Source organism: Pseudochaenichthys georgianus, unplaced genomic scaffold (assembly GCF_902827115.2).
Source record: "Pseudochaenichthys georgianus unplaced genomic scaffold, fPseGeo1.2 scaffold_350_arrow_ctg1, whole genome shotgun sequence".
Taxonomy (NCBI): Eukaryota; Metazoa; Chordata; class Actinopteri; order Perciformes; family Channichthyidae; genus Pseudochaenichthys; species Pseudochaenichthys georgianus.
In genome coordinates, this window is record NW_027262960.1 from 212,809 (window position 1) to 231,350 (window position 18,542).

The 18,542-nt window shown below is 42.4% G+C and overlaps 3 protein-coding genes across 3 annotated transcripts; 2 read left to right on the forward strand and 1 right to left on the reverse strand.

The window, feature by feature from the left end:
* The first annotated feature begins 607 nt into the window (after window positions 1-607).
* On the forward strand, window positions 608-1,522 carry LOC117442208 (olfactory receptor-like protein OLF4). The gene has a single exon (XM_034078208.1). The coding sequence runs from the start codon at window positions 608-610 to the stop codon at window positions 1,520-1,522; it is 915 nt and encodes a 304-aa protein (XP_033934099.1).
* A 6,083-nt stretch (window positions 1,523-7,605) lies between these two features.
* Window positions 7,606-8,710, reverse strand: LOC117442198 (olfactory receptor 6N1-like). The gene is made up of 2 exons (XM_034078198.2): window positions 8,696-8,710; window positions 7,606-8,552 (listed from the first exon to the last, which is right to left on the reverse strand). The coding sequence occupies exon 2, from the start codon at window positions 8,548-8,550 to the stop codon at window positions 7,606-7,608; it is 945 nt and encodes a 314-aa protein (XP_033934089.1). The 5' UTR covers window positions 8,551-8,552; window positions 8,696-8,710.
* Window positions 8,711-15,732: 7,022 nt separating this feature from the next.
* Window positions 15,733-16,653, forward strand: LOC117442216 (olfactory receptor 11A1-like). The gene has a single exon (XM_034078216.1). The coding sequence runs from the start codon at window positions 15,733-15,735 to the stop codon at window positions 16,651-16,653; it is 921 nt and encodes a 306-aa protein (XP_033934107.1).
* Window positions 16,654-18,542: the final 1,889 nt, after the last annotated feature.

Below are 18,542 nucleotides of genomic sequence, written 5' to 3' on the forward strand. Positions count from 1 at the left end.
TTGAATAAAATCAGGTTTTTATTAAAAGTATTCACCTCCTTCCAGTGTCCTTCTAACTCCCATGTCCATCCCTGCACGCCAATCAAAGGCTTTGGGGGAAAGGAACCAACAGGAACCTACTCTTTGTATGTCTGAGGATAAATTAAATATGATATTATTCTAATGAAATTGTAAAGTGTAAGCCGAAGAAAAACTTGACATAGAGTGTGTTATTTAGTAAGTGCACATGAGGTCAATGATTAGGGCCCGCACCAACCCTGCAATAGTTCTCAATGCAAAGAAGTGAACTCACACCCAAGTAAACAAAGTGTGCACCTTTGGGTTCAGGCCTCCAGAGTTTGATGAAGTTGTTCACGTGCTAACTTTGAAGAGTTAATGAGATCCATGGAGGGTGAGGAAATGTGATAAAATACTTAGTCTGAGGGAAACAGTTCTCATCTCTGCATGAACACACGAGGTGCAGTTTCAGGTCTGGTATCTGTGAATGAATCAAACATGCAATATGTTATTCAGACTTCATGGTAAGACTTCTCTTTCTATTTTAATAATGTGTGCCTGTTGTAAAACCTGCCTGTCTCATGTATGAATGTTTACCTTTGGATTCTTCATGGATGATGACTTAAATGTAACATACATTGCTCTCAGTGGGTATGTCGGAATGGGCACATTCAGGTTTTTGTATTTTTCTATTATGTTTGCTGTATATATCCTAACAATGTTCTTTAGTTCATCCATTATGTGCCTTATATGGAAGCACAAGAACCTCCATGAGCCTATGTACTTTTTTATCGCAGCGTTGCTGCTGAACTCCATTGTTTACAACACTGCTATGTACCCAAAGTTGTTAGGTAACTTTGTGTCTGAGAAACCGGTCATATCATATTCAGCCTGTCTCATTCAATTCTTCTTGTATTACTTCTTGTGTGCTTCAGATTTCTTCCTGTTGTCAGCCATGGCCTATGACAGATATGTGTCTATATGTAAGCCTCTGCAATATCATGCGATAATGAGAACAACTACAGTGAGTGTGATTCTCTGTTTGGCTTGGCTTGTGCCTGCGTGTGAGATTGCAGTTTCAATTATTCTGATTGTTAATACCAAATTCTGTCATTTTACTTTAAAATCATTTATATGCAACAATTCAATTTACAATCTCTTTTGCATTAGTTCAAAAGTAATATCTTCATATGATCTGTATGTTCTGTTCAGCATGGCCCTTTTGCCTTTGCTCTTCATACTTTTCACATACACCAGAATACTGATCATCTCCTATCGAAGCGGTAGAAATGTCCGGAGAAAAGCTGCACAGACCTGTTTACCCCACCTCGTAGTTTTATTCTGCTTCTCCTGTTTGTGTGCATATGATGTTATAATAATTCAACTTGGATCTGATTTACATTCCATAATGACTTTACAGGCATTCTTGTATTACCCCCTCTTTAATCCAGTTATATATGGACTGAAAGTGAAAGAAATCTTTAAGCACCTGAAGAAGTTGTTCTGTAGAGCAAAGTTGACCTGACGTATTAACGGAGATGTTGCAGTACTTGGGATGTAAGTGATGCACTTCTTCTGTAATAATATGCACATATGTGATGTTCTGATCTGTTGAAGGTATTTCATGTCAAACCTCTTTACTACATGTCATGTACACAGTATGCTCAGTTTGAACAATGTTATGAATACTTAAAATGCTTCACTTAATACAAATCATGTTTTTTAAATGATGTGATCTGAAGTGTTCTTTGGTTTATCAAACCCACAGATGGTCTTGTCCATGAAAAAGAGTCTAGTGAGGAATAAGGCCCGAGTACAAAAGCATACCGAATGAACTGATGATTGAGGTAGCAAGAACAAACTGAATTATCATATCATATGTATCATTTCAGGGTCCTGATGGAAGTTTAATGCTGTTCTTCCAAATAGTGTCCAACAAAAAAGATACCTGAAGGAAGCATGAATGAAACCTGAATACAGTCAGGCCACTAAACGTGATACACAACGATCTGTGGTGGAAAGGAAAAGAGACACGGGGCTGCTACAGGGAAAACTCAAAGCTGTCAGTGCAGAGATAATATAAAAACGAGGAGCCAGAAAATAAAGATATCTTAAAATGTCGTTTAACGTTCATTCTCTTCTGTTGCTGCTCGAGTGGAAATGATTAGTTTCCAATGGGTGGATAAAGCCCAGTTTTTTACTCACAAGAATACACACCGTTTGAGAAAGCAAATGAGCATCGGAGAGACATTTTAAACTAAACATAACAACAATATTCTTGTTGAAATACATTTGTAATAAAGGTTATCTGCATTTGATAAGGACTGAAAATACCAGATTATAGACATGTGTTGAGGCAAACGAGGCAATTGTTTATAAATCCTGTACGTTTTGTAACTCGAGGGTAGGATCAAGGGTAATACCAAGAATCATTCAGCTACTTGATTCAAGGGTTTAAGGGTCATTCTGCAACACAGGGTTGCACAACAAATTGAAGTTCTCTTCCCAAATGAGCTCAGGGATTATTCAGCGTTTTACACGCCAAGTCCAGAATTTTATCAGTTGAACACGTCATATCTCTGTAAAGATGTGGGCACAACAATCTACATTTTCTGGGTTAGCCTGATTCTTACTTCCAATTGTGTTATTTTTCCATGAGTGGACAAGAGCATGCTGGTTGGTGGAACAGTTTTGAGTTCTAGCTGGGTTAGCTTTGCTTTAAACCCCTCAGTTGCCGTTGGTACAGCTGGTCCGGTGGATGGTTGCAAGATAATGTGGCCGGAGAACGTCTCAATGTTCCCTGTCCATAATTCAATATCCATGCGTCCATTGTTACGAGTGTATCTCTGAGATACATGCCATACACAATGGAGAAAAAAACAAAAACAACAATTTAACAAAGTTCATGCGAGCTATTGTGGAGGTATGAATGCATCATTAATTTTACTCAAGTGATAAAATATATATGTTTCCAAAAATGTCCACTTTGAGTAATGAGTATTTTCGCCTCGGTCCAGCGCGAGGACTCTGCTCTCCTGCGGGAGCTGCTGCAGCGTCCGGCCAACCGGGAGGTCGATCCAGTGACCAGCCCGTTTCGGCCGCCGCTGATTGCCCTACAAAAGATGACATCCTCAGACGCCAGGGCAGGGTTGCTGGCGGTGCGGACAGCCCGATCCCGAGGGGACGTATCGTATACCAGTATGTATACAGGGGGGTACACACCAGGCTCTGATGGACACAGGCTGTAATCAGACGATGATCCATCAGCGCTTGGTTCGGCCTGGGGCATTGGTAGAAGAACCGTGGGTGAAGGTGAGGTGTGTGCATGGGAATAATCACCAGTACCCGTAGGTGATGCTGGACATTTATTTAAGGGACAAAAGCATAGAGTCAGGGCTGGAGTTAGTACTCGCCTTACGCCCTGACCTTGGGGACGAATTGGCCGGGGTTTGCTAAGCTACCGGGGGGCTATTGGGGTGCGTTCACGTGCGTCAGGGATATGTGAGCTGTGTGCTGTGTTGAGTGGAGAGTTGGAGGCGGCTGACGGCGTAGAGGGGGAAACAGACACGGAGGGGGCCGCGGAGGTCCCTCTAACATCGCTGGTGGTTACGGTGGAGGATTTCCCCCTCGAGCAGTCAAGGGACAAGACGCCTTCTGCCAGGTGGTGAGTATCGATGGCTCCAAGCTACACCCGCATCCAGCACTCACTCACCCACACTTTATTGTGATTGTCAGGGTTTAGTGCTAGTATGCTGTTAGCTGTTGTGTTTTAGTGTCTTGTCTGTCGGTCTGTTGATAATTACTATACTCTCTCTCTCTCCAGGTGTCGGCACTTCCTGTCTGTGTGGCACCTGCTAGACTGATTGTTGTTCCCGCCCCTGATTGTGTCCACCTGTGCCCCATTACCTAATATGTATATTTAGTCCTTCTCTCCCTTTGTCTGGTGTTGGTTCGTCTTGTGTTATCATTAGATCCATGCCTGTTTGCCAGAGATGTATATTGCAGTACCTAGTAGATCCTAGTGATTCCATGGAGAGTCCTAGTAGAACCTAGAAGTATAATTGAAAGCTTTGGTTTCTATTCAATAAAGAGTATTACCAAGCAACAGAATCGAGCATCTGAGTTCTTACGAGTCCATCGTATCAGAACGAACCAACCTAACAAGATGGACTCAGCCGATTCTACAACGCTAAAAACGGCCCTGCAGGTGCAGGGTAGACTCCTTCATCAGCATGAGGAACAGCTGTCAGCAATTAACCAAGGGGTCCAGGGTTTGAATGTTCGTCAAGACAACCTTCAAGCTACGGTGTCAACGGAAATAAACCTACTGGCTGAGAAGATGCGGGAAGTACTCACTCATCTCGTGGCAAATCCTGGTGTTCCTGCGGCACAGTTTTCCGGTCCAGCGGGGGTCGGGTCTGCTGATATTCCCGTCCAAGTCCCCGTACATTCGCCTACGATCCGCCTCGCTTCGCCAGAGAAATTCTCCGGAGAATCTGGAAACTGTCGTCCTTTCCTGGTGCAGTGCGATCTCCACTTCAAACACCAGCCCGCAGCATTTCCCACCGATCAAGCTAAGATAGCTTTTATTGTTTCTCATCTGACGGGGAGAGCGGAAGCCTGGGCAACAGCGGAGTGGTCCCGGAACTCGCCTGTTTGTCAGTCAGTAAGACTGTTTTTGGAGACCATGAGCAAGATTTTTGATCTGACATCACCCGGGAGAGAGGCAGCGAGAGCCCTGGTGAACATTAAGCAGCGGCAGAGGAGAGTGATGGATTACGCAATCGAGTTCCGTACTTTGGCAGCGGAGAGTGGGTGGAACTCAGCGGCTCTCTTTGATGCCTTCCTGCATGGATTATCGGATCCCATAAAGGATCAGTTGGCTCCATTACAGCTGCCTGAAGATGTGGACTCGCTCATCGCCATGGCTATCCGGGTTGATCAACGTCTAGCTGAAAGAGAGCGGGAGAAAAGAAGGAATACAGGATCCACTCCACCTTTCAGACAGGAATTACCGAGGGAATACTACGCTTGGCAGAGGAATTCCCAGTCTTCATCTCCAGAGCGACCAGCGCCCCCTATCGCCGCGGAGGAACCGATGCAGCTCGGTAGAGCCAGACTCACTCCGGAGGAGCGTCAGCGCCGTCTACGGGAACGGCGATGCTTCTACTGCGGCCAGCAGGGTCATGTTTCGGAAGCCTGTTCGGTAAAAGATCGGGCTCATCAGCGGGAAGGAGGACGCTGGTGAGCCGAGTGACTTCCTTCGACTCTCCAGTCAGAAAATTAATGCAGGTACAAATCAAACTTGGTGATAATACTATGACTCAGGATGCATTAGTCGATTCTGGGGCTGATGAGAGTTTGTTAGACTGGGAGTTGGCTAAAGTTTAAACTTAAAGGTCGTTCTTTTAGATCAACCCTTAGAGGCTAGTGCTTTGGACGGCCGCCTTTTATGTACTATTACTCATCGCACGGAGCCCATGGTATTAGTCATAGATCAGGAACATCGTGAGCAAATACGTTTTCATTTATTTAACTCTGCTCAACATCCTATCATTTTGGGGTACCCCTGGCTTGTTAAACACAACCCTCACATTGACTGGCAGACAGGAAAGGTTAAAGGGTGGGGAGTTGAGTGCTCTCGTTCATGTTTAACCAGTAAAACAGGGTTGAGTAAATTGCATAGTAACTCTAAGCAGGGGTCAGGCAATAACATTGACACTTTTTCTAAGCCTTCTGACTTTCCTGATTTGGCTAAAATTCCGGCGTGTTATTTAGATATCAAGGAGGTGTTTAATAAAACACGAGCTACTTCTTTGCCACCCCATAGACCGTACGATTGCCCCATAGACCTTCTGTCAGGCTCTACTATTCCCAAGGGACGGTTGTACTCACTTTCTGGGCCAGAAAGGGAGGCCATGAAGGAATATATCGATTCTTCACTCAAAGCTGGTTTGATTCGGACATCTTCATCCCCAGCAGCGGCAGGTTTCTTTTTCGTGGGGAAAAAGGACGGGACATTGAGGCCCTGTATTGACTACAGTCCGCTAAATCAGATCATAGTTAAGAACAGATATCCCCTTCCACTCATCTCTACGGCATTCGAACTGTTACAGGGAGCTAAGATATTCACCAAGCTTGACTTAAGGAATGCTTATCACCTTATGCGCATCCGGGAGGGCGATGAGTGGAAAACAGGTTTCAATACACCGACGGGACATTACGAATATTTGGTGATGCCTTTTGGACTTTGTAATGCACCTGCTGTTTTCCAAGCCCTCATTAATGATGTGTTACGAGATTTCCTGAATGTTTTCTGTTTTGTGTATCTCGATGATATTCTCATCTTTTCTCCAGATGAGAAAACTCATGTTAACCATGTGCACCTTGTTCTTCAGAGACTCCTGGCTAACCATTTGTTTGTGAAGGCCGAAAAATGTGAGTTTCATGTCAACTCAGTGTCATTTTTGGGCTTTGTGATTTCCCCTAACAAAGTGTAAGGGATAATGTGCAGTGACGCGGTCATTATGGGGAAAAGAACACCGACAGGCCGATCAGGAGCCCGACGCGAGGTGGAGGGATCTAGATCGGCATGAAGGCACATTATGCAATGTGCACATTATCCCGCTTATTACATGGACACATTCTCAACAAAGTAACGACATGACTCCCAATATTAATTGAAATGCTTTTATGGATTTAGAAAATGATTTTATTGATTTAAAAAATAGTTGTATGTATTGATTTAAATTGACATGCATCCGCTAAGAAAAATAGTCCGTTGTTACCGTTTGAACTAACGTAGCAACAGCAGGAACTGCTTCGATAGCACTTTTGAGAAGCTTTTTGAATACAGATTTGAAAACATCGTTGCTTGCTTTAAAAGTAGCACAATTCATAATGTCAAACCTTGGAAAGTATCTAGATATCCCTGCCCTAATGCCAAAGTAACTGCCAACTCCCCTCTCCTGCAGGGGGGCGTAGTCAGCTGCAGCTCACAGAATCAGCCCCCTGCAAAAACAGGGCTGGAAAGAGCAAATAGAGCGAAATGAGGCATGGCTAAAAAGCAGGATCTGTTTGGTATTTTGAAAAAAAAAAAAAATGTATATACTTTATTTAGGTATGGCCCTACAATATATGTTTCAAATATAGCATGATAGGTCCACTTTAAGTAAAAGTGAAAAAGCAGGGACTCACATGGCTGTAGACTGTTGTTTATTGAATATGTTACATCATCATTACATTTTCATTATAGTTACAAAGGGTGAATATATTAAAACAAAATGACAACAGCAAGTGGTGTAACATCACAATGCCTAACATACAGTATACCTGAATTTCTGTCAAATCTACTTTTTACGAGGATATTTAAAACATAAAAACGTTTTAATATTGACCTTAAATATGCATGAATAGGCAGCACATAATATCTATGACATTTAACAGAAGTGTAATATGATACAATTTAAGGGAAATTCAAGCCAAATCTGAGTTAAATCAAGCATATACAATATTGTTGTTGTGCTTTATGTTGATCTCTATCTAATCATGTATCTCTTTAAATAATTATGAGAGGAAACACAATCTAACATGGTCAACATATTCCTTTTATATTTCAGCAGCAGGACTCTTCTTCAGAAATCTCAACACGACTCCTTTGATTTGAGGCAGACCCAGGCCATAAACTATAGGGTTATTGAGGGGGGGAATGATCAGATACGCTAAAGACAAAATAACTGCGATGCTTGGATTCAGTTGATCAGCCTCAAATCGAGTCAAAGACAGCTCGCAGAAGAGAGAGATGGAGTAGGTCATAAAGGACACGATGTGAGGCAGGCAGGTTTGTAACGCCTTTCCTCTGAATTCAGACGATCTCCTGCTGCAGACCAGCAGAATCCGTAGATATGTGTACAGGACGAAGAATAGGGGCATGAGGATGCTGGTCACTGTGAGAAACTGTCCAGCTATGTTGTTCAGAGTGGTGTCCACACAGGAGAGCTGCACCACAGGCCAGTTAGAGCAGAACATCCGGTTCAGTTTATTTCCACACAGCGGTAATTTAACAGTAAGATAGAGTAAGAAGCCAATAATACACCCTGGGTAGAAAACAGCAACGAGCACAAGAACCTGCACCCATTTGAAGGTCATTTTACTGTGGTAGTGTAAGGGCTGACAGATAGCAATGAACCTGTCGTAGGCCATGATGGTGAGGATGGTCAGCTCACAGGAAGCATAGGTGTAAATAACATACACCTGAATAAAGCATAATGGACGTGAGACCAAATGAGAGTCAGAGAGGATGTCCTGCAGGAACCTGGGGAAGAATCCAGCCGAGCCATACAGAGAGTTTACACACAGACAGCTGATGAAAATATACATGGGCTGATGCAGAGACTTCTCCAGGAACACTGCCAGAATAATGACCATGTTAGCAGAGACTATAGTCACATAGATGAACAGACACAAGATGAAGAACAGGTATCTGAGGGGCCCAAAGTCTGCAAACAGGGTCAACTGAAAGTAGGGAGGGTTCAGGCTGCTGTTGCTCTTCATGTCTGCTCCAAAGAGAGGAACAATACTGGAACTGTTAATGAGATGCTGTTAGCTACATTTCAGATATTAATACAAAATCAGCCTGCATGCAATCTCCAACAGTTGTATGTGACCATGTTAAATATAACATCTGGGAAAATCTCACCTCCACATACAGTAGTTCACAGACTTATTCAGGCTCTCTATATCTGCGAAGGAAGGGGGAATATAAATGCACAACAAGGGAAATGTTCAGAGGAAAATGTCGTAATTCAACACCTCCAGTAATGCAAACACACAATAAGCCTGCGTGCATGTGACTTACAACCTTCCTAACACTTGCACTTGACAATATTGAATTTAACTTCAGGTAGCTGGAGAAGAGAAGCACACAAATGAAGGGCAGGAAAAAAGTCTCATAAACTACATGAACCACCAACATGGTCATTCGCATTGATTTAAACATTATTTCACACTCGTACACATTGCCTCCTTCATGTTTGCAAGTCGGCCTGAACAGAGATCACATTCATAGAAAGAACAAGAGTTATAGAAAGGAGAAGCAAGACTTAAGGAAAGGTCACAAGCAGACAATAATCAATATAGTCTCATTTGAAGTAAGTCAAAGATAAGTGAGAATATATTCTTTCCTTATGTTAAATACATATATGTGCACAAATACTTGCATGCAGAAGCAGTATACACATGTATACAGTATGATTATCTACCTGTGTCCAGGTACTAACAATAAAACAACGTATGTTACTCAATATTCATATATTAACATGAATACAAAATCAGCCTGCTTGCATGCATGTGAATTGTAAAATCTCCTAGGGTTGTACGTGACAATACTGTGCTGGGAATATCTCACCTCCACATACACCACATGCAGCAAAGGTCTGGCCTGTCTCAGTTATTCAAACAGGAGTTCACAGACTGACTCAGGCTTTCTGTCTCTGGATAAAAGGAGGGAATGTAACTGCAACATGTCCTAATTCAACACATACAATGCTAAAAACCACAATAACCTGCATGCATGTGAACGGCAAACGTTCACAGTTGGACCTGACAATAGTAAATATACATTCCAAGTAACTGAAGAAGTGATGCACACAAACTAAGACCTTCTCATAAACTACATGCACCACAATCCTGGCATCTCTCAGTTATTCAAACAGTATTTCACTCAGATTTAAAATGTTTGTGCACCTAAAGCAAAAAGAGAGGTGCATTCAAAGACCAACCGGTAAAGGAAAGGAGAGGAAGACCTGAAAAAAAGGCTGAACGTGCCCCAGCCAGCATATAGCATCATCACATTGAAGGACAATGAAAGTGAGAATATTCCACAACATATACAGTATGTTAATCAATGCTTGCATAAGAATAACAGATTAAACTAATTCAACACTTTCAGTACATCAGCCAATTGAAATACACTCATACAGAATAATTATTGACTTACTGATTCCATGCCTGAAAGTGTGCTGTAGGAACTTTTACATATGTTATACTTGTGTTCAGGTCAGCACGATAACCTTGAAAGCTTTCAATATAATTAGGACAACTATGAAAGAGATCCACAGTCTGTAGTGTGTTTTACAATAGTTAGACAACTAAACAAACAGCAAAATTAAGTTCTAAGATTCAAAGTAGGAACTAACAATAAAACAACTTATCTTACTCAGCTTGTTAGTGAGAGCTTTGACATGATGAGATGAAGCCCCCCCCCTGTAATGATCCACTCTGAAGAAGCTGGACACTTTATGTTTGTCTGCTGCTAGGATGCAGACGTGCACAGGCAGGGCCCAAAGGGATGTTAACGCACTCACACCAGACTGCATACTTCTTCTTGAATGTATGCATCCTACTTGTTGTTCTATATGGAGTAAACCAATCAGAAGTGCAGCTGTAAGGGAAATGTTAAATCCCTCACACTTGTCTTCTGAATACAAATGATGCAACTGGGACTCCAAAAGCCTTAGTCTTGTTTTTTCACCATTATTGAATAATTAATAAAGTCCTAATGTCTGCAGTGAAATATGTTCCAAATAAGTCAAGTTTCATATTAACTGACTATTAACTGAATCCAGTGAAAAAGCAAATTAGCATTTGCGAGAAAATTAAACACACAATCTGATTTTCAAAGATGCAGTTAAGTGTGTGAAATGTGAATTAAACCAAGCATATAGTATCTGATTGTTGTGCTCCAAGTTGATCTTCTCTAAGAAAACATACATTTAGATATCTCCTTGTATTGAATGTGATAGGAAACACAATATAACATGGTCAACATATTCAACAGTGAAATCTGCAAAAAAATGGTTGCAAATAAGTCAAGTTTCATATTACCTGACTTCCAACTCAATCCAGTGGAAAAGTGACCAAGAAGGGGCAGCTGGACCCCAGTGGAGCAGGTGCAGGCCTGGGGTCAGTGCCCAGCTGTTTCAGCTCTGCTGCACACAGTCATAATTCAGGAGGCATCTAACTTCGGCAGGTCCGCCACAGAAGAGCAGGACAAAGTCTGGACCAACTCCTAAGAGCAGGGAGTGCTTTTTTGAAATGTTCTCTCTTTGTACATAACATACAGTTGAATTGGGTTTGCAACATTAAAGAGGGAAGACAGCTATTCAGGATTCATAAGGGTGTTGCTAGCTAATAGTAAGCCTATGCACCATAAGCACGCAATACACTAGTCCACCACAGAAGAGTAGGACAAAGTCTGGACCAACTCATAAGAGCAGGGGGAGCTTCACTCAAAGTAGGAGAAAAGGGACCAGGGAACCAAGAAGGGCTAGCTGGACATGAGAGGAGCAGTGTGTGGGCTGGGGTCAGTGCAGGAGGCCCATCAGACGGACTGAATCACAACAGCGACTGACCAAACTTTCTGGGCCAAGGAGGAGGATGGCGACAAAGGAGGGACTCCTTTGGAGGGCGAAGGCCATGGTGGGACTACTCATGGAAAACCACAGTACATAATGTAAGAGTAGTTGTAGTAAGAGGTTTGCTCTCACTTGATAGGATGAGCAGGTGTCAGTCAGACCACCAACTGGATGGAATGGACAGAAGTAAACCTCTCTGCCGACTGTACGGGAGTGTCAGAAGATCTTAATTTGAGATCTAAGAGTTTGAAGAGCGACTAAGCTGCATTTTTCCAAAGTTCCGACCGGAATCGTGCCACGCACGCCTCGTCCACAGGCAGGCGTAAGGCGTCCACTTCAAACTCACAATGGTGTATTGGAATTGAACAGTACGCTTTGAATACCTGAGATACAGCAGTTCTGTATTTGAAGTGGACTTCTAATACATTTCTGTAGCATCTCGGGTATTTGAAGCGTACTGTTCGCTCAATATCCAACTTCAGAAGCCTCTTGCGGACGTCAAGTCTGAGAGAACCCTGACATTTTTAGGGCATCTCCGGGAAACTTTAGTCCCGCCGGGGGTCCTGCCGACACCATGTCCTGTCCCGTTGGGGGTCCCGCCGTCACCATTCCACGTTCCATTTGGGGTCCCTCCAACACCATCTCAAGTTCAATCGTTGGTCCTGCCGGCTCCTGATCTGTTGGTGATCCTGCCGACACCAGCACCTGTTCCGTCCGTGGTCCTGTCACCGCCTTCCTGCCCGTCCTCCGGAGCTGTCCCGCCACCGCCCTGCCCGTCCTCCGGAGCTGTCCCGCCGCCACCCTGCCCGTACTCCGGAACTGTCCTGTCACCGCCTGCCCGTCCTCCGGAGATGTGCTGTCACTGCCTGCCTGCCTATCCTCCGGAGCTGTCCCGCCTCCGTCCTGCCCGTCCTCCGGAGTTATCCCCCGATTGCCTACGCGCACGTCTCCGACATCCCTGAGTTCCCCTGCTGTACGCTCTGCACACACCCAGCCTCTGCCTTTCCCCCGGCAATCTGCCCTTGCCACCCTTGAACAAAGAAGGGACCCCTCTGGAGAGTGGAAGGTGTGGCAGGACCACCAACAGATAAAGGACCATGCGGTGGAAGGTCAAGACCACCTAAATTCTGCAGGACAAAATGAGGACCAACATAGATTAGAAGGGGAAACCGTAGTCGACCTTAGCTCAGCAGGGGGACATGGAACTGCCACAGTAAGGTAATATAAAGGGGTTTGCTCTCACTTGATAGGATGAGCAGATGTCAGTCAGACCACCAACTGGATGTAATGGACAGAAGTAAACCTCTCTGCCGACTGTACGGGAGTGTCAGAAGATCTTAATTTGAGATCTAAGAGTCCGAAGAGAGACCAAGCTGCGGCCGGAATCGTGCCGCGCGCCTCGTCCACAGGGAGGTGCAAGGCGTCCACTTCAAACGCACGGTGGTGTATTGGAAGTGTAGAGTACAAAATGATGCAACAAGGAAGGGTAACGGCAGAGGACCCCCCCCCGCCCCAAATGCCGTGGGGATCCACAAAATGAGCAGACACCCGGGAAGGGGTCCTCTACGGCAGTGCTTCTAAAACTTATTTCAGTAATGTACCCCCTTTGAAACATTTTCTCAGCCAAGTACCCCCTGACCGATCACGGACATTTTTGATTGAAAAAGCCTATATAAATAATTACAATATGTTCCCTCAGTGTGTTATGTATTAACTCCTTCGTGCATGCATTACAACAAACTAAGTATATTTTCATCTTCATGCATGTAAAATAATAACATAAGGAAAAAAAATTCAAACAGATTTTTCCATGGAGTTTTTCAACTGAAGTAATATATGTTTAACAAACCAATGAAAACAATTATATATTATACAAAGCTATAAAATACAATACACACATTTGGTGGTTATAGGAATATTTGATATAAATTGTGTTTTCTATTTAACTTATTGTTCTAAGATTGTTTTTGTAATCATGCATGGTATTCTTTTAACCTTTTATTTTTACTTTTTTAAAGTCTCACGTACCCCCTGCAGTCCCCCAACGTACCCCCAGGGGTCCGTGTACCCCCATTTGAGAATCACTGCTCTATGGTGGGGATCAGTCCGGGAGTCCGTTTGGGGCAATGTTGACAACGACTGCACCGAAAGACCCAGCTGAAGCCGCACCCCCCCCCGCTCCACCTGGAGACGGACCATTTGGCCAACTTTGGGAATGTTTGAGCAACTTGGGAAATAGTAAGGGCTATGGTTTCTTTTTTTCTACCACCCGGGTGCGAAGACCATCGAATTGTAGGCCCATCCAGCCACTTTTGGGTGAAACAGCCCTTTAACCAGTTAAGCCCCATTCCCCCGGTACCGGGGGCAAAATGCAACATCTTGCAAGAAACAGCGTCTGAGGGATTCTTAACATTTAACAAACCATGCATGTGTCGTATCCACTAAACGGGAAGAAACTCAGCTATCAGACAATATTAACATTTTTTTGCTAAACGAAACACAAGGGTAATAACAAAGGCCCTTAGCAAAAAAATGCTAATGCACTTAGCACAGAACTCACGGTAAAATACCCTTATTACTTATCGGATCTGCATAAACAAGATATTGATTAGCAAGCTGAGTTTTCACAGATTCCAGAAATATAAGTATCTGAGCGATCAAAATTCGTGGGGAAGCAAACCCAGACATCACACCACGTAGCTTTTGCGGAGCAAACACTGGACATTGTCTTACCTTTGCTGTTGTTCTGATCAAAATGTGTGTTCAATGGCATTAAAACGATAAATACGCTGCTGAAGTTTGATCCATCGGTTAATCCAATGTGTCTGTGTCACTTTGAAAGGATTACTGATAATCCATCATTACATTTTTATGTCAATAACGGAGTTTTCATAGCTGCTATGATAGCTATTAGAGTGTATGACAGCTTCCGGTGTTGTGCATTCTGGCTATGCATCACTCATTCACCAATGGGTTATGTTTAGATGGATTTTAGGAACTTCCCTCGATTCTATTGGCTCTAACGGTTAAAAAGACGTGTCAATCATCAAAATCGACCAAGGGGGGCCAGAGATATGGAAAATCCACCCAAATGACCCCAGAGCTGTTTTTTTCTTTCTAAATCTCTCTAAAAAAGTAAAATGTCACTTGTTTTGCATCAATCTTGATACAGGGTACTTATTATATGTTATAATTTGGATTCCTAAAGCTTTTAGTCTACAATCCCATCATTCATACTATGTTCACTCTGAATTTACTTTAAAATAAAGAAAATGGTATATTGATTCTGACTTTTATACATCCAACTCACAGGTTTATCATTGCTTTAAGAAAAAACATTATTAATTTACCCCTTTTAGAAGTGAAGATATAGTCAATTGTTCTGGGAATGTCATTTTCGAGCCAGAGGCCTGAAAAACAGGCTGGTTAATTGGGGGGGTCCGGATCGGTTCGGGTGAAATGCCCATTGGACGAATGGCAAGTGGACAAAGTTGCTCGAAGTGGATACCAGCGGTGTGGACGTAGCGCCTCCAACACTCGGACGTCGGTCTGCGCGCACGCCATGGCACTGCCGGGTTAGCGAAGTGTACGTCGCTTGTCCAACGCTAGTTTGTACACTGCCAAAGATTTTGCCATTCTACCAGCGTCCATGAGGTCGGAGGTTCCCTTCCTGCAGGGCCTAAGTCAATGCAAACTAACCGTATTCTTTCAAGGTTTGGGGGTATACCGTTGAAACGCTGGGAACTTCAATACTTGGGACAGACCTCTTGTTGTGCCAAGTTTTAAGCAAATCGCAAGAACTCTAATTCATCAGTTAAACCGGTTGGTGGGCTGAAAGCTTGTAGATCATCTTGTTTGTCACCAGTGAAGTCCCTATTTTAGTAATAGTAATAGTAATAATCCACAAAAAAGGTTTGAGTCTTATTGTGATTGATTAATAAAGATGTTTTTGTATCGATCACAGAACAACTTGACAGTCACATAACTTGAGCAAAGCAAGTGGAACAACATCTATGGGTTCAGGCCTCTAGAGTTTGATTAATGTGTTTACATGGTAGGAGCTCTTTCTTTGGAGAGTTTAGATCCACAGAGGGTACATTAGTGTTAAAAATATCCCAACGACTCAAACAGATCAAGGTCCAGTTTCTGTTACTGTGTTTGACGGACCACAAGATAATAAAGAAGAATCCACAGAGCGGAGCTGTTCACTTTCTGAGGTGCAGGTTACTTTACATGAAACATTTCAAACAGGTTGTATGTTTTCATATCTTAATTCATGTATACTGTTAACATAATCTGCCTTGTTTTATACAAACTATGAATGGCTGGTGAATATAATGTGACATATATAACTCTTGACGGTCATGTGGAAGTGCAGAGGTATAGATATCTTTATTTTGTGATCATGTTTACTGCATTTGTTCTGATCATCTGCAGTAATTCCACTATTGTGTGCATCATTGTTTTACACAGAAACCTCCATGAGCCTATGTACGTGTTCATTGCAGCTTTGTTGATTAACTCTATTCTGTTCAGCTCTGCTATCTATCCAAAGCTTCTGATCGACTTTTTATCAGAGGAACAGATCATATCTCATTCAGCCTGTCTGTTTCAGTGGTTTATTTACTACTATCTAGGCTGTTCAGAATTCCTCCTGTTGGCAGCCATGGCCTATGACAGATATGTGTCTATATGTAAACCTCTGCAATATCCAAATATCATGAGAAAAAGAACTGTTAAAATGTTCCTGATCCTAGCTTGGCTTCTGCCTTTTTGCCAGTCTTCAGTACCGATGATAGTGAGCGCTAACAAACAACTCTGTTACTTTAATTTAAAAGGAATAATTTGCAACAGCACGGTTCAAAAACTGTATTGTGTGACTTCAAGACTGGTGAATATATACGGCTTGACTGTTCTCGTAACTGCAGTAATTTGTCCTGTGCTCTTCATTCTTTTCACATACATCAGGATAGTTATAGTTTGCTATAGAAGCAGTCAGGAGGTCAGGAGGAAAGCTGCACAGACCTGTTTACCCCATCTGCTGGTTCTCATTAACTTCACTTGTGTGGGTGCTTATGATGTACTTTTACCTCGACTTGGAACTGATTTTCCTAAAACTGTACGTTTAATAATGTCTTTACAAATATTGTTGTTTCATCCTCTCTTTAATCCCATCATATATGGTCTGAAAATGAAGGAAATTAATAGACAGCTGAAGAGATTGTTCTGCAAACGTGTCTAATGCGTCACAACTGATGCACACTTTAGAGCAAACCTAACTTCATCAAGGTAATAACAGATAACGGAGCAATATTTAAGTTTTTCAAAACTCCTGATGAGGTCAGCACTCCAGCAGCTGTAACTAAATCATGCTTTTCTGCGTCTGTCCTTAATCACAACATAGCACAGCTTGTTTATTCTTTTGTTCACTCTCAAATTGCAGAAATGGAACCCTGTTCTTTCATATTTGAAATCTTATTTTCTGCCTTTAATGTCACATAATAAATGTCATCGTTACCTCTTAAAAGCAAGACCGTGTGCTTTAAACTTTAATTTAGCGCTCTGCCAGTCAAAGCGGATTCAAATTGTTTCTAAATAAATCAATAAATAAGAAAGATCATAGTGTTGTTGCCGTCAAATGACTGTTGATCGCATGCGATTTCTATCATGCTCAGATTAAGTATGGTTCACAATCTGCAGTTATTTAAAGAGGATGATCATACTCATCGGCCTCAAGGTTTCAATCAACATTTGAAATATGTCTCACCAACATTTCTATATTTGTTGTATTTTATCCGTATGGTAAAAAAAGAAAAACAGTCTTGAACACTTAATTTCTAGCGTTCATTTGTATGCAGCAATTTATGGTCGGAAAGTCTTGCCAAATTTAAACGTAAAACAAAAAAGGCAAAAGTTGACAGTTTCAACTAAAACAATATAACAGAAATGTGGTTAGGCTCTCATATGTCCACTCATGCTATCAAGCTATATTCATTTAAAATATTTGACTACTTGTTGATGTACGCATAGCTTGGTCCGCTTTTGGTAGTTTCTCCTATAATCTCTTGCAGGTCATGGGGGGATTCCTTTACAAGGTGTAATTATCAACACCGCGCTCTTGTGTTCACTGTTTAGTATTGACACTGGACACCAGGCCTGGGAACATTCCCTTTCCCACTGCTTTAACTCGCAGTATGGTCACCGGCATGGGGTCACTTTGTGTGGAAAGGAGGTGGGGACACTTATTTTCAGATAAAAAACAACTATTACTATTTGTTAGCAACACCATTATGAATCCTGAATACCTGTCTACCCTCTTTAATGTTGCAAACCTGACTCAACTGTTTGTTATGTACAAAGAGAGAAAATGTACAACTTGGACAAGAAGAAACTGTGTCAAGAGTTTGTTAACATTTCTGATCAGCACATCATGTTTTGGGGTCATTTTGGAATAAGTAGGCTAAGGGGCAATTCTCTTGAGCTTACATTAATCTTTTGATGACTAGTGCAGTGCCTGTGCTCTACTGCTGCAAAGCTGAAGCAATTTTAGCTTTTTCTGTTTTCTATATCTCTGCAGATTACACCACTTTGGTCCCCAGAAATACAGCGACAGTGAGTGAATGGACGAACCGCTCTCCAGACTGTACATGGTCTCTTTTGCAAATGAACCACTGCTGTCTTCTCCAGAGTTCATGGCAATGTTGTCTTTTTAAAGTTTCCATCAAAGTTACTCGTTAACGTTTCATGTACTAGCGATCCTTCTGTTCCCAGGACAAGTCCCTAAAGACTGAGCTACTGATGCCCCCATGTTTCACATATGTTTCCCATACACGCTTCTCTGCGCTCTCTCCTAGGCAGTCATCCATAGGAATCCCGAACCCAATAAAATACCCAATATTAGCGGTGTGTGTGTCTGCCCAAGGACAATTTAAGGTAAAACCTAATAGAGGTGTCATACATAATAACCTAATAAAAGTAAATGTAACAACTACTACAGTGCAACAAAACAGGAAGATTAAATGTGGTCTCTTAAATATAAGATCTCTAGCATCTAAAGCAATATTGGTAAATGATTTAATATCAGATTATAATATTGATATATGCTGTCTCACTGAAAGTTGGTTGAGACAT

What these genes read in the sequence shown, in the direction of transcription:
- LOC117442208 (XM_034078208.1), top strand. Translation starts at nt 608, where the DNA reads ATGGATGATGACTTAAATGTAACATACATTGCTCTCAGTGGGTATGTC.
- LOC117442198 (XM_034078198.2), bottom strand. Translation starts at nt 8,550, where the DNA reads ATGAAGAGCAACAGCAGCCTGAACCCTCCCTACTTTCAGTTGACCCTG.
- LOC117442216 (XM_034078216.1), top strand. Translation starts at nt 15,733, where the DNA reads ATGGCTGGTGAATATAATGTGACATATATAACTCTTGACGGTCATGTG.